This window comes from Ambystoma mexicanum, chromosome 3p (assembly GCF_040938575.1).
Source record: "Ambystoma mexicanum isolate Mex_15411 chromosome 3p, UKY_AmexF1_1, whole genome shotgun sequence".
NCBI classification, from domain to species: Eukaryota; Metazoa; Chordata; class Amphibia; order Caudata; family Ambystomatidae; genus Ambystoma; species Ambystoma mexicanum.
In genome coordinates this window covers 354,627,340-354,654,087 of record NC_090925.1, presented here as the reverse complement: position 1 = coordinate 354,654,087, position 26,748 = coordinate 354,627,340, and the positions used below count along the sequence as shown (strand labels likewise).

At 49.4% G+C, this 26,748-nt stretch overlaps 1 protein-coding gene across 2 annotated transcripts in view; it reads left to right on the top strand.

The window, feature by feature from the left end:
• LOC138580445 (interferon regulatory factor 4-like) overlaps positions 1–12,045 on the top strand; it is a 134,013-nt gene extending 121,968 nt beyond the window's left edge. For both annotated transcript variants that reach the window (XM_069651003.1, XM_069651002.1), the window contains exon 8: positions 11,011–12,045. In XM_069651003.1, coding sequence (XP_069507104.1) covers positions 11,011–11,148 — 138 coding nt within the window. In that variant the 3' untranslated portion in view covers positions 11,149–12,045. The remainder of the gene's footprint in view (positions 1–11,010) is intronic.
• Positions 12,046–26,748: the final 14,703 nt, after the last annotated feature.

The window sequence follows — 26,748 nt, the reverse complement described above, 5'->3', positions numbered from 1 at the left end:
AGTAGCTGTTAGATTGGCTCAGGAGGGGTTGGTATTGAAGTTTATTAACACCAATAGTGGCCTAAAGCAGGGGTGTGTGTTGGCCCCCCTCCTTCATAATCTTTGGAACCGATACAGAAGAAGCATTAAAGAACTGCCACAACTTTCCTCCCAAAATAGGTAATGAGCACATACCTTGTCTTTTTTATGCTGATGATACGGTCTTGTTAGACGGCATTGTGACGATTTGCAGGGTATCGTCACTTCTCCCCAGGTGGAGCCCTTTCCCATGTGGCTACGGAGGTGCGGCTGCCACCCAATAGTCCCCCTAGGGTGGTATAATTCAGGAGGACCTCATGGGAAGGGACTCCCCCTCTGGGGATAAGGACGATCGCCTAGCACTTTAGCTAACATCACACCCCAACCTTCCCTAGCGGAGGACGCTGGTGAGGTGCTAAGGGATTTCTCTGTGGCCCCGGCTGGAGCAGACCCAAAGGTGAAGCAGGTAGAAGAAGCTGAGTAGTCCAGGAGAGTGTGGAGCTGCCGCACTGTTGCAAAAGCAGAGAGAAGAAGCCGGAGGAGACAGAGGGACACGCCCCAGTCCCATGAAGCCCCAGTGGCGTACCAGAATCCCAACAAAGGTAACGGGAGGTACGAGAGACCCGGAGGGGACACATGAGTGGAGGAGAGACAGGCTTGAGAGGCTCTCCGCTGACCCATTAGTAGCAGTCAAACTACTGGAAAGGGCACATCGAGAAACAGAGAACATCCTTGTTGCAGTGGCTGCAACAAGCCCACTGATCATCAGATAAGGGTCTGGGACCCTGACAGAATTATATTAAGTACCTGAGGAAAACATCCTTGTCACAGTGGCAGGGAAGAGTCCAATGAGGCCCAGAGAAGGACTTGGGACTTTGCCTATAGCAGAAGGGGGAGTCATTCCCCTGGTTCTGAAAGTTGAAGAAACTGAAATTCTTTTTGATCAAGAGATACCAGGGGAAGGGAGTCATTCCCCCTGGCCTTTGTGTGAACCCCATTGAAGTCTGTGAACCAATACCAGGAGAAGGAAGTAATTCTTCTGGTTCTGAAAGTTGACTGTTGTAAAGGTTTGTGGGAAATGAAAGCCAGGGGAAGGCAGTAATTCCCCCTGGCATCCTTTTTGCCAAGGAACATTTCTGGAATAACACCCACCTACCACGAGAAGGTAGGCATCCTCCTGGAGAAAAATAAGTTCTGTTGACTTATTTTTTAGTTGTAGTGTAAGGAATAGGAGTATTTTATGACACAGGATGGTGGAGTTTGATTTCGACTGACATTCTGACAGCCCACCCTTTAGTATCAATTTGAGGCATGGAAACCCCTCTTAGAAGATAGGGATAGTGAGTGTTTGTGTTTCTTAAAAATAAGTCTTTTCCAACCACCATGCCACCTTTGTGTCTGCTTCCTTCTTCGATACCCTTGTATTACCCAAATATCTTTGGAGCGTTCTCTTGAAGCAATATACGCCTTTGTAACCAATAATAATCTGAAAATCAATCTAAAGAAAACCGAGGTTGTGGTCATAGTCAGGAGGTCTTGTGGCACTTAGTTATGATTGGAAGATTGATAGGGAGTGATTAGAGGGGGTGGAATCTTATATCTACCTGGTTATTCCTATAAAGGATTGCCCAGAGAAAACTTGCTATGGGAAGATATTTTCCAATAAAATAATAAAGAAATGGCTTGTTAAAAAAAATCCTTGGAGGAGGGGTGATCATTCTGTGGAAGAATACCTAGAGATTTACAAGACAAGTGTAATATCGAGCATATTATATGGCCTAGAGATGTTTCCTGAACATTATATAAGTTGGCTTGGAGTGAAGGAGGGTAAATTCCTTCAGTCATCCCTATGGTGGTTGTAAGGTGCGAGCTTGGTCTGACCTCTCTTTTGGCTTTATGGAAGGTTCAGCACTGTAAATTATATGTAAACCTACCCCGTAACAAAGATAGTGGAGAGTCACTTGTAGGCCTGATCACGAGTAGTTCTCATAACAGCACCATCATTAACACATATTTAGAGCTTCAAAGGACTTCTGTGGAGTTACTTATTGTAATTGGCCTTGATCTCCCCATTGTTACTCTTGGAGGAAATTCAAAATTAAACTGCTTATTGGGACCAATCTCAAAGTTTGACGGTGCTTGCTGCTAAAAAGAGACACAGGAAGTACACCAGTCAAAGTCTGTCACCAGGTAAACCGTGAAGCAACCTATTAAAATAATGTGGCATGAACGGTAAACTTTTCATATTGTATCGTAGCACATTTAAATACACTGGGGCCTGACTGGGTTCATCTATGAGGATAGATTATGTTGCCTGTGCATGGAAAAGGTGAAAACGAGCTGTCCCCACTTAACAGACCACTATTGTAAAGGTTATATGAGATTTGTTAGTTCACCATCTAGAATTACTTCTTCTCAATCCTAGGCCTGTATATATTCTGCAGAATCATTGATTATCACTGCTGCTTCATATCATATTTGGAAAGTCATTTTGACTTTGTATAACAGGGTAAAATTAATAAAAAGCATGAAACATAATTTGTATCTATTAATGAAGCTTCTGTTGTAGGATACTGTGACGATTCCCAGGGTCAGGGAAGTGAGGGCACTACCCAATAATCCCCCTGGAGGTGGTACTCAGTGGGGGGATTTCATGGGGAAGGAAACCCTGTATGGGACCAATGATGATTGCCTTGGAGAACGCGGTATGCACCTCATCCACCTCTGTCCTCTCTTTCCTCTCACCCCACTCAAACATTTGTGGTCTCCCACACATATATGTATTTCTGTAGGGTAGAAGACCCCAACCATATATACCATACTGGGACGGGGAAGAGTGAGGGCTACACAGATGGAGTTCATACAACCACTGACACGAATAAGAACAGGCAAGAAGGCAAAAGCCCACCGCAGAATCAATATACGTGCTACAGTCAGCCAGAGCCAAAGATAAAAAGGAAAGAAAGACTGTGTACTTGGCCAGATCCTCCCTAGAGGAAACTGAGAGCCGGCTAGCCACAGAGAACAGAAAAAGGCCGACAGAGCCTCGCCGAAGAACAGGCTGTGTTCTCTGTTGCCCAGGCTGGAGAATCAGGGGTCCGAGAGGGACTGGGAGTTGGACCACCCGGTCGGACTGAGAATCGGACACCGAGAGGGAACAGACAGGGGAATGCTGTGAAGAAACCTGAAGACCACTGGAAGGCACGTGGAAGCCCGCAGCAGGAAGAAGCAGTTCCGCGAAGCCACCCGAGCAAGCCGGTAACGCCACAAAAGGTACTTGGGTTACCGTTTTAGGTGGTAGAGATAAAGGAGAATGAAGGAGGCGGTTGGGGAAGGGTGAAGAGCCCCATCTCCCTCGTACCAGTACTTGGAGGGGGAAAAACAAAGAAACTGACATATGAGAAACGGTGCCTGGCAGGTTAGTGAACCAGACCTGGGAACAAGAAACGATAAGCCTGAGAGAGTGCTCTGGGACCGCTGAGAAATTAGGTAAGTCCTGTGCAAGCAGCACACCATGGTCTGGGGCCCATACGAAGTTGGGGAAGCCCCACAATAGCAGCACACCACGGTCTGGGACCCACACAAAGTCAGGGAAGCCCTGCAACAACAGAACACAGGGGCCAGGGACCCATTTCAATCTGAAGAAGCATGCAACCAAGGGGCTGGGGCCCACAACAAGTCGGGGACATCCCAAGACGACCTATGAGGGGTCTGAGACCCACACAAAAGAGAGAAAAGTCACACAAGAAGTCGGGGAGATTCAGAGAAAACCCAGAGGGTCTGGGACCCACAGAAGAGTGAGAGAGAAGTGCGAGAAAAAATAAGGGGTCGAAGACCCATTGCTAAAAGAAGAGGCATTTTCTGGAACACTAAGATCTCCAGTCAAGTCTGGCAGGATAGTAAACCAGACTTGATGTTACATTTGTGAAGCCCTCCTCCCCCTCAACCCCCCACGGATTCTTGGGAACTGTGTTGCAGAATAGTGAACCAGGCTTGATGGGAAATAAGACAGACTGTGAAAGAAAAAAGAAAAGAGGAGGGAAAGAAATTCCTCATTAATCCTATTTGTATATGTTTGGAGGAGCATCTTATATCAAGAACATTTAAGTTAAAACACAACTCATTGTGGTTTTTAAATGAAGAACTGGACATTTGAGTTAGTGTCCAGAATGAGAGAAGCCTCCTTCTAGAGTAAGAAGATACGTTTTTCTTTAGTCTAGAATGTAAGGGACGGCAATGGGTTTGGACACAGAACGGTGAACATTTGACTTTATTGGACATCCTGACAGATTCCTTACTGACAGATTCCTTAGTCTTTTTGTTGAGGTAGAGCAACCTCTCTTAGAAATAAGGCAAGATAGGTTTTCCTTTTCTTTAATTGAATATATAAATAAAAGTCTGTGCCAACAAGCATGCCACCACTGTGTCACACGCATACTTTTGCACCCTTACAATACATTAGATAATATTTTTAGGTGGAAATTTAGGATTTTATTACTGAATCTAGATAATATCTTTTAATGTTAACTATTATTATGATGATTGATATGTGTAATGTTTATAAAAGATTGTAATTTTGATTGTATCACACTGTGATTTCTCCTTTTTATATTTTATAGTGCAAAAGGTTTTATGTAAAGCCATAAGAACAATAAAAACATTTTTTTAAATGTTATCACTCGCTCATGCCTCAAGATCCCCCGTACACCCCTGGCCCCTGCTCTTTCACAAGATCCATCGTCGACACATCACTCACAACCGGCCTTTTCCCAGCAGAATTCAAGCATCTGCTCAAAAAGACCTCCCTCGACCCACTTGCCCCGAACAATTGTAGACCCATCTTAAACAACCTATATATATATATATAACTAAATTAACCGATCAATGGCATACTCACAAATATGCCTTTTCTTAGAATCCAAACAGATCCTCGACCCCACCCAATCTGGATTCAAACCCTTATTAGGAATTGAATCCTGCCTAGTCTCAATCTGGGATGATTTTAAAAGACACACAGGCTTGGAAGGTTGCACCCCCTTAATCCTGCTTGACCTCTAGGCAGCAATCAACACAACTGACCATGCCATCCTCAACAACAGACTTCACACAGCAGCAAGGACTCGGTCTTGAATTGGATTTCCACCTTCCTCTCCAACAGATTGCAAACAGTCCACATGCCTCCATTCTCCTCGGCTTCCCGCCCAGTCACCTATGGGTTGCCGCAGGGGGTCTCACTCTCCCTTCCCCTCTCCTCTTTAACCTCTAGTTGAGCCCCTTCCCACAAACATTTTTATCCCATGGACTATTGTGCTATAATTACTCATATGACACCCAAATTCAAAATCCCAAAGAGCCCCACTGCTACCTCGCCCGTTTTCGCAACATGTCTCCCAGAAATCGATCGCTGGATGACGACGAACCACATCCCACCAAATTGTGGCAAAACTGAGATCATGCTCTTAGGGAAGACCTCCCTATTCCCTCAACCCCCCCCAGTGGCCACTCTCCCTAGGCCCCCTCAACCTCTGAGACAGTAAAAAATCTCAGATGCATTATGGACGTGAACCTGACCCTATAACAGCACATCAACTCTGTAATAAAATGCTGTTACCTGCGCATTTGCATCCTCCGCGCCCTCTTCCCCTACCTGACCTTCCCAAACAGAGTCTCTGTGTTTGTTGCTATCCTTTCATGCCTAGACTTTGCCAATGCCCTACACCTAGGTGCCCCCGCATCTAACATAAGAAAACCCCAGCAAGTACAAAACACAACGGCGAGGCTCCTCTTAGCCCTAGCACCCAGAGAACACATCACCCCCGCCCTTCATCTCCATCACTGGCTCCCATTCAGGCGACAATCCACCTTCAAAGTTATGTGCATCACCCATTGAGCTGTTCACAACGTAGGCGGAATACCTGTAGCATAAATGTACACTGCTACGGGCCTCACAGAAACCTCAGATCAGACTCAGCACTTGACAAAATCAACCTATGTGGGAGGCCTTCTCCTTCTCAGTCCTGCACAAACTTAGTCTGGACCACAGTTGTGCACAAACTATCATCCACCCGTCCCCTGGAGTTTGGGCCCACATGGGGGAGTATATTTGGTGGGACACGGCACCTCTTAGGCAGGCTGTTATGATACGCTCCACAAGACTAACTCCTACTTTGTTTCAGTCCTTCTTTACCAAACCCTCATACAATGCATCACAGGGAATACAGCAGTGTACCACCTGGGGTTCAGTCAGCACAGCCTCATACCTCTTGTGATACACACTGTTTGTCCACACACACCATAAACATTCATCACACTCGGCCTGAGTGCCACATCCAATAGAAAACAGCTGAGTCCCACGCAAAATTTTGTGCAGCCATTCACGTAGCTTGACTCTTATATCTCCTCTGACACTTTTGACAATTTGTCACAGCACCCGTCCCCTCACCTGGTAATATCGGGCTGCTGTTAGGGACCTAGCCACTGCTTACCTTCCTATGGCCATAGATAAGCTCACGAATTTTGTAATTCCTCTCATCACCCCTCAGTCCTCTAACTATGGTCTTCCATATGCTCTTTGTTAATTGTTTGTGTTTCTCCTCTCTGACTGCCCTGTTTTTGCCTTGTATTGCTTTGTGTTCTGTTGTATTCTTCCCTTCTCTAGGTTATCATTGTTGACTGCCCTGCTCTCTGTTCTTGATGCACTGGTAACCTGATTTGCTTACCGGACTGACTTGTTTCTGCCTGATCTTCCATCTGAGCTCTTGTCTACTTAGTTAAATTGTCTACTATTGTCTGGTCCCTTTCTGTCTTGTCTGCTAAATCTAAATCTAAAGCTGTTGGGCGCAGGAAGGCACTAGCTCCTTCCCAACAATGCCTATATGCTTCATGTTTAACGCATCTATGTCAGGATGTCAATCTCGAAGTCACCAGCTTCTTTGAGGTTGTAGTCAGTTAACTTGCTGAATCAATGGCAGCTGTATCCCTTCAACGTTGTCAGCCGGGTATGGTCTAAATGGTTGTCTGAGTGAATACCTTTTGTTGCATTTGCAGTACATCAACGATGGTGAGGAAGGGCGTTTCTCTGTCTCCTGGCTGAGAGTTGGGGAGGGGTCACGGGGGTTACTCTCAGGTCTCCCTCTTCATTCGCAAAATTGGAGAATTGTGGGGGCATTCCGAGCCAATACTGGGATTGAGTTCCACAGCTTTCCGTGCATGAAAAGGGAAAGATTGTTTGCTGGTATTCTCTTTGCTGACGAGTTGTGATTCGAGCCAGTCGGTCAATATGCTGCGTAAGGAGCTTTTTTGCCACCACATATGTGGAGGTTAACCACAGGGTACACTGGTGTGCTACTAGTGAATCCTTTCTAGATGATATATGCAGTATTGAACAGTATCCTGGCCTGGAGAGGAAACCAATGTTGTTCAAGTAGAACAGGGGTGATTCTGTCAAATTTCCATGCACCGCTAATATGACATTCTGTAGTGTGGTGGACTGCTTTTAAGGGAGCCCAGTGAGTACCTGGGAGCCTCCCCATCGATGGCTATTGCATTTTTAAGGACTTCCCAGGCCAAATTTCTCCTGATTTCGTAGTGAGTCTGAACCAGTCTTCAACGCATACCCTTAATTTGGCAAGCTGACCACCGCTGTCTCTTAGCATGTCCCTAAAGGTCTCGGCTAGAGCCCTTTTCTCCTGCACATAATCATCATTACACCTTGTCCCAAAGCCATGCATGCACCCTTGATTACATGACACAGAAAGCTATAACTTTACTGTAGTGCACAATGCTTGTCGAGCCTCCATTATCCAACTATTGTGGCAGTGTCCTGCGGCTTGCTCTTGGGATAAGAAGTGGGGTAGCCATGGAGGTTTGTGTGCCACCATTGTTGAGATTACCTCACAATGCCCCAGTCAGCTGGCAGCGGCTTTTCACAAGAAACAAGAAGGTGCCCCTCTACCTTTAAGGGGGAACATGAGTAAGTGTAGGTCCAGACACTCCTGAACTCCTGTGGTGCCAGTATGCCCTAAATATGCCTAAAATCACAACAACCAGAACCCTACCATTAAGGGGAAGTCCAAGCTCAGTATCGTAGGAATACAAAATTTGCTATGGTCCCTGAATTCCGCGTCTATAAACGAAAGGCCTTTAAAGTCCCTGCTCACATTAGGACTGATTTTCCAGAGCAACGTAAGTGTGGAGAAAAAGTTACTGGAACCATGAAGTAATAAGCTTCTCTATTGCGGACCCGCTCTGCAGTAGCAGATATTTTAAAAATTAATAGCAATTCAAAATGGTGTCTGGGCTTTGCAGTGGCTTGATCATAGTTTGGCACAGGAGGGTTGTGGGCCCAAACAGGTGAGAGAACCATGTGGACCAGAGCAAGCCAACCTATCCCCACTGAAGGGAGATGAGCATGCACAACTTACTGTATTCCTGGGGTTGGGCTAGGTTCCTCGGGAGTTTTCTTGAAACCAGTGGTGATTGGCAGTGGTGCATGGTGACGCAGGAGAATGTTGGGAGAGGAAGGGGGAAGAAGTTAAGAGGCAGCAGAAGAATGGGGGCTGGAGAGAGGAGAGTAGAGGGAAGGTGGGGTCACTGGAAGAGGTGGTGGAGAGGGGAATGAGGCAAAGTAAGTAGATAGAAAAGAAAGGAGGTGGTTGGACCTCAGAAGGAGGCAGAGAAAAGAGAAAGGGTGAAGAGTATGGAGAAAGGAAGCAAGGTGAAGGAGGAACAGATACAGACCAAAAAGAGGGATGTGGAAAAATTAACATAAAAAGAGGAAGGTGGTAGACAACAGTAAAAGAGGAGATGTGGAGAGCGTTACTACCTGGTGAAGGAGGTTGATGATACAGAGGAGGTCATTGGATGAGACATCAGTAAGGTGGCAGAGACAGCCAATAACAGGCTGAGGCAGAGGAGAAAAGAAAGACAGACTATACACCTAAAAGGGGCTATATAATGAGAGATGGAGATGTGAGCATGTGCTGAACGTCAATGAAATTAAGGAGAAGTGGAAGGAGGAGAGTAGCTGAGACGAGAGGTGAGGAGGAAAAGAGGAAGGCCCTTTATGCAGAACACTGGATTGACTCATGAAGGAGGTAGATGAAGATGGGTTGTTGGGTCTAGTGCCAGGTCTCTCAGGCAAGGAGGAAAGACAGCACTGCTGATCCACCCTGTGCAATGCTTCCTGTTGGCAGCTTTTGGGCTTAGCCTGATGTCACCCAGCTCTAGCTTCAGCTACACCCCAGGTCTAATGTGCATGAGCATGTGGGCTCTGAGACCCAAGCGTGGAGATCTCCCAAAACTCCAGGACCAGAAGCAGAGGATCTACATCAACAGAAGCAAGAGTCAAGAACAAGTGTGGGGCCACCTAAAAAACCCAAGACTCTGAGTGACTGAGAACATAGAGAATATTTAGGGAGGGGGCTGCAGACGAAGGATTTGAAATCTTTCTGACTTTGTCCTCTTAAATCGCCTTCAAAGTGAAAACACCTGGTTGTTAGGTTATATTTCCATTGCTCACCTGTTATGTGTACAAAGCCTAATACACCAGTGATGCTTGATAAGCCTACTTCTGTGTCTGCCTGGTTTGGTACTGCTCAGCCTTGTGACGCCATGCAATACCCCTTCTCCTTACTCTTAAGAGGGTCCTGACTGCCTTGTGGCCTCCCGCAAGAGCTGCCTTTGGTTTTCCCAGTGGGTCCCAATAAAGCCAATTTGGGGTACCTCTCATGCCCCCTATTCTTGTCCAGACCAGCCCCACCTGCTGTACTCACCCAGAGCACACGGGGCTACCACAGGCTGATTCTACCGTTGGGATCACCCTCATGTACCTAGCTTTGCCCCAAGCCCCTACTGGGATGAAGAAATAATCCATTAGGGGCAGCTAAGCACCATTTGCACTCTGAAACACTTGTGTACGAGCGCAATAGAAATAAAATATCAATATCAATAAGCTTTCGCTATAAGTGTCACCTTGGCGAGTATACCTGAGGGTACTCGTAATTCATTTTGATAGGACGATGGGGTGCCTCTGATAGGTTATGGACAAACTTCATGAAGGCAAGTAATGGAATGAGGCGGACTAATCAAGAGTAATAGTAAGTAATCTAGCCATTACCATGGCCTCAAAAACCAACACACTGTACATTTTGCTAAAAATGAATATCTTTTGATAATCTTATTTTGGGCAAACCCTGGTTATTGCCAAAGCGGGTCTTATGTAGTTTGCATTACTGGGCCAAATCCAGCACCGCCAGCCAAGAATCCTGCCCCTAAGGAGCTCATGTTCCATTGTGGGGTAACATGAATGGGAGACATAAAAGCCTTAGTAAGGCTTTAACACCTTCCATACACGCCACATGTTCATGCATTTGTATGACGGGCAGGAGGGGCAACTTGCGTTTTCATCTCCCCGCTTCCTCTCCACTATACAAATGCCCCAGCATTTGCACCGGCATGGCTTTTCATGCTGGTGCAAATGCTGGCAGTCCCTATGTGGTGCACCAGATTTTTTGCACCATCATTAAGCAGGCGGACCCCATAGGGACCCATTGTGAACACTGCCTGCTATGCTCACATGGTAGGCAACAATTGCAATTAAACGCTGCCCAACATCCGGGCATGTCAGGCAGCGTTTACTCACTTTGCAGGAAGTAGTGCAAAAGTGCAGGGCAAAAGGCGGCTTGCACACTAGTAAGACGTATTTTGCATTCCGCCATACAAATGAGAAAAATGTTGTGGCGGGAACTGCCTACATGTATGTCAACACGTAATGGCTCACTGCCTTCATATTATGTCATTGAGGAACATGAGTTCCTAGGTATATTGCCTGAGGAGAATAGCTGACCAAGCAAAGGAAATACGAATGCAAATCAATACTGATTAATCCATAAAGTTCACCCCGATCTAACTACTCCTTTCCTTTCTCTCTCTCTCTCTCTTTCACTGTTCCCTCTTTCTATTTCTATTGCTCCTTGGCTTGCCTTCTTCTAGATCGAGCCTGTTTTCGCACGGGAACTCTTCCTTCTCGCCCAGCAGATGGGCTCACGCTTGCAAGATGGCGAGGAGCCTAGTGAAAGCAGTGCGCCTGACGGCATTGTCCGCATCCTGAGGCATCTGTGCCGGTCCTGAATCCTCGCACCACCGCCCAGGACGATATCCCGCGAATCAAGAGCTCAACGAAACAGACTTCTAACTTGTGTCCTATAGGATCATTGCTGGGGCCGGGCCGCATAGACCCCCATGATGCTCGGTCTGAGTGAATAAGGTTTGCCTGCATCATCCTCTGACGGCCGAGCCCAGGGCATTTGCCCGCTTGGCACTGGTAAATCCCTGGTTGGTTAAGAGGGGTGACTGAGTGGATATTCACTTACACCTGGTCCTGTCAGTGTGCCACATGCACTCTCGCCTTGGCAAATGAGCGCTCTACAAATAACACGTGAAATGACATAATGTGAAAATGAGGCCTCCATCTTATTGGTGTTAAACTGTCACTAACACCCAGATGGTCATATGACCTAATCACAGGCAACTACAGAAGCTGTTATTGACAAACAAAAGGTGAATGTTCAAGCACAAAGGAAGGGGCGATAGTGTATCTTCAGGGCACAAACCTTACTTTGCAGTTTGTGCAAACCTTTTTGTTATGTACGGTTATTGCTAGTGTTTTTATTTTTTTTTTTGATTATACTTGTCTACAATCAAAAGAAATTTTTTTTTTTTTTTTTTCTTTTTTTGATTTTTACAAGAAGTCACGTCTCACGTCTCAGATGCAGATGTTAATGTCAGAATCTCAGATGTGAATGTCAAAACTGTTAAATCAAATTGTAGAACAGATAAAGACCATTGGGAAATAAAGGAGGGGAAGAAGAAAAAGACAACAGTGCAACATAAGGAGAGAAAAGGTGAAATGTTGAACTACATCGTGGAGGTTTTGTTATTTTTTCTCACATTTCGTTCACTTTGACCATTGGTTTCTAGAATCCCACTGGAGCGCGAAAGAGATTAAAATGATGATACTAATGTGAATTGACAGTGTGATGTGTATTATTGAGTGGCTGAGTGTGTGATGTTGCAGCAAAAGATTGCTCCTCCCAGAAAGGAAGTGTCTTGTTGAAAAAAATGCTTTCATAGACATTGCATTGCTGTTTCCCTGTTTTGCTTTTGAAGACAAGCATGCGGAGGATGCAGTCAACGCCAGTTGTTATTGACGGCACTGAACGTTCTGATTGGCTAAGAGGAGGTCAATAATGATCTCCCTGTGGTAACAAGATTTGCAGGCTGTTGTTTTGTGTGTGACAGTCCATCTGAGGCATAACTGACTTAGACATAGGGCCTGGTTCACATAACGCTTTCATATGGGGTTGGGCCATTATAAAATGCTTCTGTGAATTGGACCGTGAATGGGTGTGAAGCAGTGAGTGAATATCACAGATCATGGGAGGAGTGTGTATTCCTGGTTTTTCTTCTGTTTAAACACTCAAGGGAATTTTGCTTGTTAGCTGGTGGAGCATCAACACAATCAAACTTATCGTTGCCTCATATAACCCGCCTGGCAAAAAACATACATTACCGCCAGCATGCATGCTGGAGGTAATGCAAAGAATTCCTGTGAATCGCTCTGTTTTTAGTCTTTGCTACAAGCAGACCGTTTCCATGGGATCCAGCTGGAAACGCCTCCAGTATGCATGCATTTCAGGAGGCATTTAAACGTCTTTGCACTACAAAGTGAAAGCAATGCGTGTGAATCTTGATTGGCCAGGTTTAAGAGATATTCTTTGCGCTGTGAAAGCTGTGGCAGGGCTCTCAGACTTGACGGGAAGATATGCGTCCTTGAGCTCCCCTGGGCACAGCCAGCCTCCCTTGCTCTGTGCATACACGGCCATCTTGAAGTTCTCTAAGGGAAGAGGCACATTGAAACACGATAGGTGCAGAATGGTGTGCCGGCCCGCCTGGCTATTCTTGGGCACCCTGAATAGTCTGAATTGAAAGGCCTGTCCCCTCTGGCTGTGAGGAACCACCTCCAGAGGGATTGCAACTGTGCATGTCTCTCTGTTGCTATGCTGATAACGTTTGTGTCTCTCTCGGTCTCTCCCTTGAGATATGCGCTCTGGACTGGCTTCTCCACAGCAAGTTCAAGGGGAGGAGGTCTGGAAGGTACTGGAGAATCCTGCTCTCTCATGGCTCAGCCCTTCAACAGTCTGATTTGTGCACATCCACTCCTCTGAAGAGCCTGGCAATGCCAAAAGTCTCTCTGGCCTACTCTGTAGTTCAGCGAGCCATGGTGGATCTGGGTTTACCTTTAGACAGGAAGTAATCTCAGCTGAACACTGGCAGGCATCTTGTCATTATATTCATATTGCTTTGTAACATTTGTTGCAAATTAGCAAACCTTCATGCCAAAGTGATTCTCCACAGCTCTCTGCAGGAGTCACTTCGAGGGCTCATTGGAGAGTTGGGGTGAGGGTTTACATATGTAAATCGTATATTGCTGTTCTCCAAGGTGCCACTGATGATTACTTCAATGTTTTAGTTTAACAAATGCTGCATGTTGAAACCCCAGGGTTGACCATCCCATGGTTTGTACTGATTTTAGTATTGTACGATTTCAGGCAATAAGACATATAATTTATTAACGTATCACTGATTAGTAACATATCTATTATTCATACATCATGTACCCCTTGCTCCGTACTCATAGGAGTGTTCGCTCACGGGGAGGGGACCGGAGGCATGTTTCAGCAAAATAAATAGTCCCTCAGTGTAATTGCAAGCACACGTGGCTCACCTTCCAGGCGTCACCTTCGGCCTCACCCCGCCAGTCACGTTCTCTGTACTGGCTGGAACAGAGCCTTCAGTAGCACACTCCTCACGTAGTTCCTTGTTGTTCTTCTATTTCCTTTCCTAAGGTGTTTTGCTTCAGCTCCTCGGCTGCGCAGTGGTTCCCCGCTGTGCAGTGTTTCCCCTCGCACACTCCTCACGTGGTTCCTTGTTCTTCTATTTCCTTTCCTGGGGTGTTTTGCTTCAGCGCCTCGGCTGCGCAGTGGTTAAGCTAGCTTCTCCTCCTGTATTATCTGCAACTGCTGGGCGGCCACCTCAGATCAACACTGCCTGCGGCTTGTGTGTCTGGCATTGGAGTACTGGTGGTACAGCTACTGATGCTGGTGGTGCTGCGATTCCATTTCAGTCGGGGCCCTCAGCAGGAGACTTTATCCTATCTAGACACCCAAATCTCCTTTCCAAAACTTTCTAATTTCTGAAGGGGTACTTTGGGTCCCTTCTTCTGCCGACCAGTCGGCTGAGCACCTGCTGGCGCTGGGCCTGTTGAGGGCTGCTAGGCCCTGGAAATAAGGATGCGCACCAGAGAGGATACATACATCTTCTTTTATTCGTATCTAACAGCAAACTGAAACGTTCCCTTTTCCTCCTCCCCGCTCCCGTGTCATAACCCACGTGACACTGTCTCTGTCTTAAAGAGACAGGGCACACTAACAACACCTCCAGACAAATGTCCTTGCTTCCCTTTAACATTCCTCGACCAGGCGAAGCGGCTTCCTGATGGTTCGCTGCAGTCGGGAAGTGCCTTCACCACTTGGGGCCGACCCAGCACCTTGCGTCAGCACTGCCATGTAGCGACTGGATAGCCCAGGGAGAATCCACAGCTCATCCCTAGGTTCACGAGGTTCAGGATCAGGAGGCAGAGGCAGAGGCCTTTTCGTCCTCTCTCTTAACAACATGCTTGAACAACAAACCTCTTTTTCTGAATTCATAGCCGTCACCATAGTCCCTTTAACTGCGGTGACCCGAAGTGGGCTCAGAGCAAATCGAGAGTCCGACTTTCTGGACATGGCTTGCTGCACCCACACCTCATCTCCTACATGAAACTCCTTTGGTCTAGCTCCTCTCCTTTCATCGGCTTCGACCCGAGCTCTTGCTGTCCGCTCGGTGTCTCTCCTGATAATTTCATGGTCTGCTTCTGGCTAACCGACAGAGTTCCTCACGATGCGGGTGCGAACTTGATACTTCATCATCAGCTCCGCAGGAGTCTTGTTGGTGGCCTCGTGAGGTGTGTTGCGGAAGTACCGCAGCAGTCGACAGAGCGCTTGGTGTGGGTCAGCGCCCCCAATGCATGCCCTTTGTATGTTTTTCTTGATTGAGGCCATGAACCTCTCGGCCATCCCGTTGGCTTGTGGCCAGCGGGGCGTGATCTTCTGGTGGGTGAAACCCTGTGCTTCGCGAAGGTCGTAAACTCATGCCCACTGAATGGCGGGCCATTGTCGGACTTGATGGTGTCCGGGATTCCCCACTCACTTACGACCTGGTTGAATATCGCAGCAACCTGGGCAAACGCTGTGCTGTGGACGTTTATCTCTTCACTATTGGAAATCTCGAGTGTTCATCTATAAAGAGTAGCAGATATTCTCCCGATTCAAGGGGCCCATAGAAATCCATGTATACCTTTTCCCAGGGGTGGTCAGGGATCTGCATCGGTTGAATTGGGACTGGGGCCTCGGCCCTGGCTGTGCATTGGCACGCTATGCAGTTTTTCCCCCACCGGTCAACCATAGCATCCAGGAACGGGAACCACACATGGCACCTGAGCTGCCTTTTCATGTTGTCCGCTCCTCGGTGACCCTCGTGGGCTGTCTTGATAACTTCAATCCGAAGTGTCGCTGGGATGACAAGTCTACACCCTCTCAGGAGTATCGTTTTGTCCTTTACAGCCAACTCTGTTTGCACCCTGGCCAGTCTTTCCAATTTGTCTCTGCACACTCCCGGATGGTTTAATACTATTGTATTCTGTCAGACTGATCACCAGGGCCATTGGGGGGGTCCGCTGCTGAGGCTGACACAACGGGTTCAAGTGAGTTAGCCGGTGGGAGTGCGTTTGAGGTCACATAGTTAATGTATTCTGTGGCTCCGGGTCTATGCATGGGCTTGCCTGCTGGGTGTGTTTCGACAAATAGTCTGCCGGATTGTTCTCTCCCCCAGGTATGTGCCTGGGGTGAGCATCAATCCCATTTGTCTGAGCTAGTATGGCTCCTAGCCTCACCAGGCATGCATCTACTACGATTTCCGTGTGTCAGTGCGGGTCAAAGTAGGCAAGTCTCCGGGCTTCCGCCAGGGCCTGTTTTATGGTGTCAAAGGCCCCTTGACATTCAGCTGACCATGCAAACGGGACGTCCTTCTGCATCAGTCTTTGTAGCGGCTCGGTGATGGAGGCGTAATATGGGATATACCTTGCACAATAGCCTGCCATCCCGAAAATGATTGCACTTCCGCTACTTGGCATGGTTCTTGCAGGTTGAAAACGGTGGAAACCTTGTCGGGATCTGACGTCATGCCATCCGCGGAGAAAATGTTCCCGAAGAACTTGAGCTTGGTTCTGCTGAATGGGCACTTGTCAGTCTTAAGTGTCAGTTCTGCACCTTGGACGGCGGCACAGGTTGCCAGCAGCGGAGCATCGTGCTCCTCACGCGACCTTCCAAAAACAAGGATATCGTCACTGTAGTTCAGTGCCCCCTGCACTGGCATGATGACTTGTCTGATGGCCTTCTGGAAGATCTCGGCCGCTGATGAGATGCCGAAGTTTAGGCGCTTGTAGGGAAACAGGCCATCATGGGTTGCAAAGGTGGTGATGCCCCTCTATTCAGGATGCAGCTCCATCTGATGATACCCCTGGTTGAGGTAAAGTTTGGAGAAAAGAACTGCGTTGTTTAACTGGATGATCATGTCCTCTATGCGTGGTCCTGGGTGTCGTTCTCTCTGGATGGAGGTGTTGGCCATCCTCATTTCAATGCACAACCTCAGCCATCCCCCTTCCTTTGGCACGATCACGCGATCACCAGTGGTGAGACCCATGAGGTCGGGCCAGGCCCCGGTTCGATGATGCCATCATCCATTAACTGATTGAGTTCTTTCGATATGGCTGCTTGTAGGTGAAATCCCACTCTCGTTGGGTGTTGGGGGACGGGGCAGACCGATGTGTCTATGTGCAGTTTTATGGGGGGCCTTTCATCTTGCCCAGCCCTTTGCACTGAAGTGGGAATTCCTTCAGAATCATGTCTTTTGTGATGGGGCATCCGGGCGGAAGACCATTCCAGATGGTGTAGACCTGGTCCTTTGCATCGGTGAGGGGCGCAGTCGAGCGAATGGTTTCCCAGACAGGAAGCCGTGTGCTAGCTAAGCAAACATCTCCCCTTGGTGGGGCTCCGGATCACATGGATGATTGTGTTGGTGGACAATTCTCTGTGGAAGAGCCAGCTCCCGAAATATCTGATGAAGTATAGGGGGAGGTCATCTCCCCATTTTAAAATTGTGGACACTGTTTGGGCCAGCGTTGGCCTGTCAGGTATTTGAAGGAATTCTTTCTCTCCCATGATGTTTACGGTGGCCCAGAGTCGACCAGGAAGCAAAACTGTCTCCCACCTATCTCCACTGGTATCCTGGGTGCCTCTCTTGCTTCTCTCTCATCCATGATGAGGTTTACATATTCGTCTTGGGCATACTGGTCGTACTGGTCACTCTCATACTCCAGTCCTTTGGGTGCTGCCACGTACTGGCTTTGGCGCGGCTGTGGAAGTCCATCGTATTCATCCCTTATCCGCGAGTTCTGTTCATAGGTCTCGACCTCTTGGGGGTCGTCTTCCGGGTAGTGGTCCTCTATCACCCTCACATATCTTCTCGGCCCTTGCTGGTAGGGGCACATCTGGTATGCTGGGTTCTGCGGGGTCAGATTGTATGCCCTGTACAGTGGTGGCGGTGTCATGTGCGGTGTGGGGAAGGGCCTACCTTTCCTACAGACTGACTGGAAATGGCCTTCTCTGCTGCAGTTTCTGCACCTCCTTGGTGAGCACGGGGGCATGTCCCTGAGTGGGGAAACGTCATCCCGCAGTGGTAACATTGCCTGTGCATTCTGGTGGCCGTTTGGTATCCCCTGCCGGAGCTCCTTTCCCCGGGTCTTGGATTGGCTAGCTGGATCACTGTGATGAGCTCCCCCTTATCTTTTTTGAATGTGGTGCTCCCTGACATCTGGGTTGCCTGTACGTCCACTCTCTCGAAAATTCTGGCCATTTCGCGGACTTCATCGATGGAGAGCGGTTTCTTGAGAGTCTGGGACAAACACCCCCCAATCACCCTCGGGTGAATAGCTTCATCCACATCCAGCGAGAAGGCATGGAACTGGTGGTGGGCTCCTTTAATCCTCAGTCAAGTGATGAATTTGTCCACTGTCTCTTCGCCCCTCTGGGTACGCTGATTGAACATGTACCTCTCGTAGTCTCTATTGGGCTCAATCACTAGTCTTTTGTTGAGGGCTGTGATCAGTGCCGCAAAATCGGGCAGGTTGTCAGCGGGGATCGTCTTGATGAGTGTCTTGAATTCAGTGCTGGCTATGTTGAGGAACATGCTGCATAGCTTCGGAGGGTTTTCCTCACCAGCCACCGTAATGAAGTTATTATAGTGTTCCAGCCATTCCACCGACCGTGGGCCCTTGTCGACCTGCAGGGTCATGAAGAATGGGAGCGGCATGCAGTGGCCGTGGGTCTTATGAGAGCGTCTTGTGCGGCCTGGGGTTACATGGCAGGACCAGGTGGTGAGCTCATGGTGGCAAGCGGGATATCCTGGTGGTTGCACCACTTATCTTGAGCCCCTCTGTAGGCAGTGGATGGCAGCGGTGGCAGTAATGTCTTCTAGTGGCGGCCAGCGGGAGGCAGGTAGCCAGTGTTCAGGCATGTGGAGCAGTGGTGGCTCCCAGAAGTGTGTGTGTCCCCTCTAGGCTTAATGGTGGAGCCAGTCCCAGTCTCAAGGCTCTTGGAAGAAGGGGGCAGGCTGGGCCCTCAATGGAGAGACGGGCAGCGGGTGAGCAACGTGTGTCCCAGTGTTACATGACAAATTGCAGGGTATCCGGGCCACGAAGGGTGAAAGGGGTCACCCATCTGTAGATGCACGTGCTCCTACACGTGTGAGCATTCCAGCTGCTGGCTGATTGCCGCACAGCGAAAGGAGATGTAGCACTTCTCCTCCTGTGCACCGTGCACAGGGTGCGTGTGCTGGGTGCACGAGGGGGAGGGGGCCTGGGATCAGGCCTCGCTGTGTCGGCAGAATCACAGGAGCAGCTGTGGACACGGCCCGAGAGCAGCCGCTTGAACAGATACGGCGGAGTGGGATCACAAGCTGCCTGGAGGAGGAGGACTCTGGGGGGCAGAAGAGTCAGCCTCAGCGGCAGTTGTTGAAGGCTGCTAGGCCCTGGAAATAAGGATGCACACCAGAGAGGATACATGCATCTTCTTTTATTCTCATCTAACAGCATACTGAAACTTTCCCTTTTCCTCCTACCCGCTCCTGCGTCACAACCCACGTGACCCTGTCTCTGTCTTAAAGAGACAGGGCATGCTAACAGGGTCCGGGGCTAAAACCACCAGGGCTCTCCCCAAGTCTCCAGTTTAGGGCAAAAGACCGGGCTTGTGCCTGAGGATCCCTGGTCGGGGAGTAAGACCGAAAATCAGTCAGTGGGCTAAAACAAGGCAGGTGCCGGAGGGCCCTAGTAGGTGTCTTGCTTATCCAAGGTGGTTAGGACACCATGTCTGCACTGTTCAGGGCTGTTTGACTAATAACACTGGAAACACCTCTATCTGTGAGATGCCTTTCAATAAAAAGTCAGTTCAGCACATGCGAGCATATTCTCTGCTATTTTTTTTTTTAATTTTTTATTAACATATTTGGTAACATCCCAGAACACCAATTTCCCCCCTCCCCCACCTCCCTCCCCCTCTTCCCCTAACACCGTCAAACTTTAATATTGACACCAATAGCACAACCCCACCCCCATATCCACCCTCCCCACAGAGTCCGGTCCGATCCAATATGTTTCAGTGGTTCCGGACGCCGCCGTCAGTATCTTTTCCTGGTCTGCAGATCCTGTAGGGATCGAGCGTTATTACCATCAATTCCCCAAAGTGCACCCGACCTCTCCTCCTCTACCCCCCTCCCATTCATGCTCGCCCCTACTGGTTCACGGGGGTCGTAGATCATTGTCCCTTGACAAGTCATTTAACAGCTGGGTCCAAGAGATCGTTATCACCTCCCCATCGGCCTCAGGGATCATTCCCTACAGAACTGTCAATTCCGCCAACCCCCACCTTCGCACATCATTCCGCCATTGACCAATCGACGGTCCTTGGGGACATTTCCACGCTATCGCCATTCGGCGCTTCGCCAACACCAGTAAAAATCGACCCATCCTGTTTTGTACTTTGCATCTTTTCCCCCCTGGGAGTTTCCTCCATAAACAGACTTCTGGAGTCCGTTCCCACCCAGTACCCAATAACGCATTCACTCCCGGAGGACCCCATCCCAATACTCTACTATTAGATCACACGCCCATGTCATATGCCAAAACCCTGCCTGCGACTTACCGCATCTAGGACATTCATCCGACCCCTCCCCGTTTATTGCTCGATACGTCATCGGGGTTACATAGGTCCTATGTAAAATATTGAATTGGATCAATTGGAACCGAGCATTCCTGGATGTCTTCGAAACCAACTCCCAGACCTGCATCCACTCTTTTCCCGTTATTTGACGACCCATATCCACTTCCCATTTCTCCTTGACCCTTAGATCCCCTCTCACCTTCCCTGCCCGCAGGGCCTTGTAGAGCCGTGAGATACGCGCCCTCCTCCCATATAGTCTAACAGGACCCGGAGAACCGGGCACACCTCCGGCTCCTCTGGAATTTCCACCCACAACTCCGCTAGTCTACCAACCACCGCTCCATATGCCAAAAAGAGCCCCTGCATCAGCCCAAACGTCTGACACCATTCCTGGCAAGTTAGTAATTTCCCATCCTCAAAGAGGTCCCCCACTTTTTCACACCCCTTCTCCTTAAGTCTCTGAATTCCCACCCTCCCAATTGCCTGGCGGAGTTTCTGGTCTACACCCCAAGGGAGACCACCCTCATACCGGCCTGTCTCTCCCCTACCCCCAACATATTTCCTCCAGGTCTCCCGCACCGCCTCAAAAACCACCGTCCTGCCTTTATCCCCCAACGGGCGCCAGAGTAATTCAACCGGCCTACAATTGGGTGGTAAGTCTCCCATCAGCCCTTTTAGGGTCTCCCCCCCCTAGTTGGTCCCACACCATTACCGACTGAAGTTGTGCCGCCACAAAGTATCCTTCATAATTCAGGAGATCTAGACCTCCTTCTTCCCTAGGTCTTCAAAATGTTTCTACACCCTCCTCCTCTTCAAGCCCCACAGGAGCTCCCTCACCTTAACGTCCAACATCCTGAAAAAAAATTGTTTTGCAACATATGGTATATTAGCAAAGAAGTAAAGGAGCCGCGGCAATATGACCATCTTGCACAGCGCTACCCTGCCCATCAGAGAGAGGGGTAAGATCTTCCAAAGTTGAATCGAGTCCCCTATTTTAGACAGTGCCCTCCCCGTATTGTGCACAAACGTCTCCTCCATCACATGAAATATACGTATCCCCAAATATTGGAACGATTCAGTGTCCCACTTTATCCCTAACTCCGGCAACCTCTTTAATGGACAATCCCGTAGCCCTCCCAGCGGGAACAGCACTGATTTCTCTGGATTAATGCGGAATCCTGACATGTACCGACATTTTTTCAAAATTTCCAACAGTTCGGGGAGCTATGTCGCCTGATCTACCACATACAACAACAGTTCGTCTGCATAAAGGGACAACACATGTCTTCTCCCTCCTACCGCAATACCCGTCTCCTCCATTTCCTGACGCAGAAAGGCCGCCAGCGGCTCCACGGCCAGAGCGAACAAGATCGGAGATGCCGCACACCCCTGCCCGTCCCTCTCCCCAACTCCCATATCCCCGACACCCAATTATTAGTCCGCACCATCGCCCGAGGCTTCTCATACAGGAGGGATATCCACCTACAAATCTTTCCCCCAAATCCAAACTCCCGTAAAACCCGGAACAGCCACCTCCACTCCAGAGAATCGAACACCTTCATAGAGTCAAATGTCGCTATCGCCATGTCTTGTTTCTTCAGTTTCACAGAGTCCATTATGTGGTGCAAACGAGACAGGTTCCCAGATGTATTTCTCCCCCCAACAAACCCACACTGGTCCGGGTGGACCAGGGTTGGCGCCACCCTTGCCAACATGGCCGCAAGAATCTTCCCCAGGATTTTCCCATCGACATTCAGCAAGGAGATCGGCCGGTATGCTGCACAATCCCTTGGATCTTTCCCTTCCTTTAAGATGACCGTATTCCCCGCCTCTCTCATTGACTCCGGAAGATAACCCTGTTGAAAGGCCTTGTCATATACCTTTATCAGGTGTGGCACTAGGAGATGAGCAAACTCTGAATAAAATTCCACTGGAAGTCCATCGCTCCCCGGGGCCGTGCCTCTCCCCATTGTGCGGATCGCCCAGCGAACATCCCCCTCTTGCATTGGAGCTTCCATTTCCTCCCGCTCGTCCTCCTCCAACCTCGGAAGCCGCACTCTCTCCATAAGGTCCTCCACATCTGTTTCCACATATCCATCCTCACTCGTATATAGCTGCTTATAGAAAGCCACAAACGCCTCATTAATCCCTCCCTGAGTTACTACTTGAGTCGGCTGCTCCCTTTTCACCAACCAAGCCAACAGCTTACCCGCCTTGTCCCCTTCACCATGTAGCCTAACATCCCGCTTACTACTGTCAAAGTGTGACAACTCCTCCAGAGTTTTCTGGTGAGATTCCAGCGTCCGCGCCAGTTCCTCACCACCCTCTCCCCCCTAGCCACTTCTCTGTCCAAGTCAGCCACCTTGGCCTCCAATTGTCTCAACCTTTGGCAGAGCCGCTTACGCATGCCCACAATCATGGACAGACATTTCCCCCTAATAGTCGCCTTAAAGGCATCCCACAACATCCCCCTGGCTTCCACCGAGCCCTCATTAATCTCAAAATACGCCCTAATCTTGTCTCTAAATTTGCTCACAAACGCCTCATCCCTTAGTGCCTCCCTATGGAGGCACCACAACCGGCATGGGGGGCGCACCTCAGTCTCAAACAACGTGGCCACAAGAGGGGAGTGATCAGGCAGGGTACCTCCCAGATACATTACCTCCCCAAAATACTGGCAATGCTCCCTTCCCGTGATAAGGTAATCCAGGCGGGAATATGAACCGTGTACCCCCGAGTAATAGGAGTAGCCTCTTTCCTCCCCATGTTGTTCCCTCCATACCTTCACCATGTCCAGTTCCGTCATTATCTTATGGAGAGACTCTAGAATATATTTCTTGGGCACTCCCCTACTGCCAACCCCGTCCAGCCTCTCCTCCAGGTGACAATTAAAATCCCCTCCCCAAATCAGCATTTCCCCCCTATACGCCCCATCAAGCGCAGTACTGAAGGGAAGTACTCCTTGTCGTCTACATTTGGCTCGTACGAATTAACCACAGTGACAGCCTTTCCCTCCCACAAACATTGTGCCAGGACTGTCCTGCCAATCTCATCCTTCACTACCGGATTCACCGTCAGTGGTATCTGCTTCGCCACCCAAATTCACACACCTCTCGTCTGGGTAGAATAAGTTGTACCAAATACTTGCCCTCCCCACATTTTCCCCAGCTTCCCCAACAGTTCCACCCCCTCATGAGTCGCCTGTAACAGGGCCACCTGTATCCCCTGTCTTTTCAAAAAGTCCCCCACTCTCCACCTTTTCTGATACGCCCCATCCCCCGGACATTCCACGTCCCGATTCTCAACCCAAACCCACCCATCAGAAACCTTAGGTCCTCACTTATGTTATCCCCTCACCTCCCCCACCTTCTCGAGAACCTGTGACCAATTGCCCCCCTATCCTCCCCTCGTCTCCAACCACCACCGTATCGGACCTTTCTCTCCCCCCCCAGAACCAGAAACCCTCCCGTTCACACCGAACCCCAACTTGGTGCATTAACTCTATATCCCCCCAACTTCCCCCAGTCCCTCCTCTCCCCTCTCCCCAGCCTTCCCCTAAACCCTTCAACTGCGATGAGTGGTCAGGCCACCCTGTCGGACTGACCTCCTCCACTCTCTCTCTCCCTTGTTGTAGACCCCTTGACTCTCCTACCTCACCCTCTCCTCCTCTGATGCGAGTAGTAGCCACCAGTGTCAAAAACCCTGGGGGAAACTCCCACCCTCCTGGCACCACACCTCCTGCAACTAAAAATAGCAACCCCTCCTATCCTGTTTCACCTACCACCACCCCCAGGTGGCTCCCACCTAGAGGTTCGATCCCTGTCCATCCTCTTCTCACCATCGCCTTTAATCTTCCGCTTCCCGGTGCACCCCTTCTCTAGTCCCCCCCCAGCTGGGACCCCATCCCAGACGCCCTCCTACCCAGCCAGTCCCATACCTCTCTCGGGGATGCAAAAAACCACGACTGCCCCCCTGATAGAACTCTCAACCTTGCCGGGAAAAACATCATATATTTCAAGTTCAGTTCCCGTAACTTCCTCCTCACAGCATCATAGGACCTCCTTTGCCGCTGCACTTCTAGCGTGAAATCCGGTTAAATCCGCATCCATGCTTGTCTGACCTCATAGCTGCCCTCACTCTGCGCTGCCTGCAGAATGTCATCTCGATCACGAAAGTTCATAATCTTGGCCACTATCACCCTGGGTGGCGCACCCGGAAACGGGGGTTTGCCCGGAACTCTATGGGCCCTCTCCACTGTAAAGAGCTTGGATAGCCCCTTAATGCCCAGCACACGAAGAATCAAATCTTCCACAAACAACTCCATGCTGGGGCCTTCTTCTTTTTCCGGCACTCCAACCAGGCAAATATTACACCTCCTGGAGCGGCCCTCCGCATCCTCAGCTCTCACTTTCAGCATCCGAGTTGCCCCCACCAGACCAGTCACCTGATTTTTAAGCCTCTGGACTTCATCTTCCACCGTAGAGCCCCTCCGTTCCACCTCCGTCACTCTTTCGCATACTTTCCGAAGATCCGCCCTTACCAAGGTGACATCTACCCCCACCTCCTTGATGCTCTCCTGCAAGGTGGCACGGGACGCCTGAATAGCTGCCATCAGAGAGACCAAGGTCACTGCAGCTTCCACCCTACTAGTAGATTCCTCTCCCAACTGCCGCTCCAATCCATCCTGTCTAGGCGCTGTATCCCGCACCTCTGCATATTTGTCAATTTTTTGCTGATTTTTCCCCATGGCGAGCCAAATAGATCACTTCCACTCTCCGGGCGAAGACTCGCTGCCGCCTACAACCTCCGTACATACAAAAGCTGCGCCTCAAAAGCACACCTCCCTCGCGCCACAGCGTCGCAGGAAAGCAATAATTGGGTTATTTCAACCCCAGCAAATCCTCACCTCCAGATATGGCTGTGTTTTAGCACACCCCTCGTGCACCGCCACCAGCCCCTCCGACAGCAACCCCACACTAACCTCATTGAGGGGGGATCGCTGCCGATATAGGCACTCCAAGCCCCGCTGCACTCGCCGTCTCCTCCTCGTCCTCGGAGCTCTGCCCTACCGCCGTAACAATGCTCACCGGGGACGACTTCAGAGGTAAGGGGTTCCCTACTCACTGGAGCGACAGCCCTCCTTCTCAGACCATGCTTTCCTCAGGGGGGATGACTTGCTGCCCTGTCCGATGTGTTTCATGCCGGGCCTCCCGAGCCCGGTACTCTTTCCCGCGATGTCTTCGCCGTCCGCTTCCTCTGGCTCCCGGAAGGTCAGCCGTCTCATGCAGCTCGGCTGCAATCCCGCTCGCAGCCGGACCGCCGCTCCTCCTTCTCTAGGGGCAGGTAGCCGCCACACCTCTGGCGCCTGGCTTCGCCGTGTCCAGCTCTACCGAGGCTACAGCTGAGGCAGGGACCCCCCCGACTTCCAGGTCCATTTGTTCCACACCAGAACCTAGGGGTTTGCAACACGGATATCTGCAGGATTTACACCGCGGCCCGGGAGCTCTGGGAACCTACGTCTTCATCGCTCCACCGCTGGCCACGCCCCCATATTCTCTGCTATTTAAGTAAAATGATTAATCAATTGTAACTACGCTGCCCCAGAAACCTTTCTCATATCAGTTCATCAAGTGTCAGAATCAGTGAAACACTTGCCCGATTCATGGAATATTTGCCCAGTTCAAAGTGAATTTTCACTGCTGAAAAGTGACTTTGCACTGCGGACACAAAAACTGATTCATGAAACCGTGCAGAGTGTATTTTTGCCGTGCAAAGTCCGTGCAAAGTCATTTTGTACTGCAAAAACGATTATGCGCTGACTTTGCCCGGACTTTGTACTGCAAAAATACACTTTGCACGGTTGCATGAATCCGGGCTTGTGTCGGCAGTGCAAAGTCACTTTTCAGCAGTGCAAATTCACTTTGAACCGGGCAAATATTCCATGAATCGGGCCCTTGGTACTCCAAATGCTGAAAAACCACCTAGTGTGCAGATTAGTATCTCTAGACATGTCCAAATCTGTGCTTTGGTGATGCCTCACACACACATATATGCATGCGTGTTTGTGTGTGTGTGTGTATATATATATTTCTGAGGCTTGTGGAATCTGCTTAGATCACATGCTGTGCATAGGCCGACATCTAGTGGAAGCTGCGGAGTATTACAGTTTGTTTTTCGAAACTCGAAAATGGGCGTCGACACAGGGCGTGCCAGTAATACTATCCCTAGTGTGACGTCCACTGTACCCAAGATCCCTCACGCGTCTAGGATCCTCAGATTGTTTTTTTCCGCCATACTG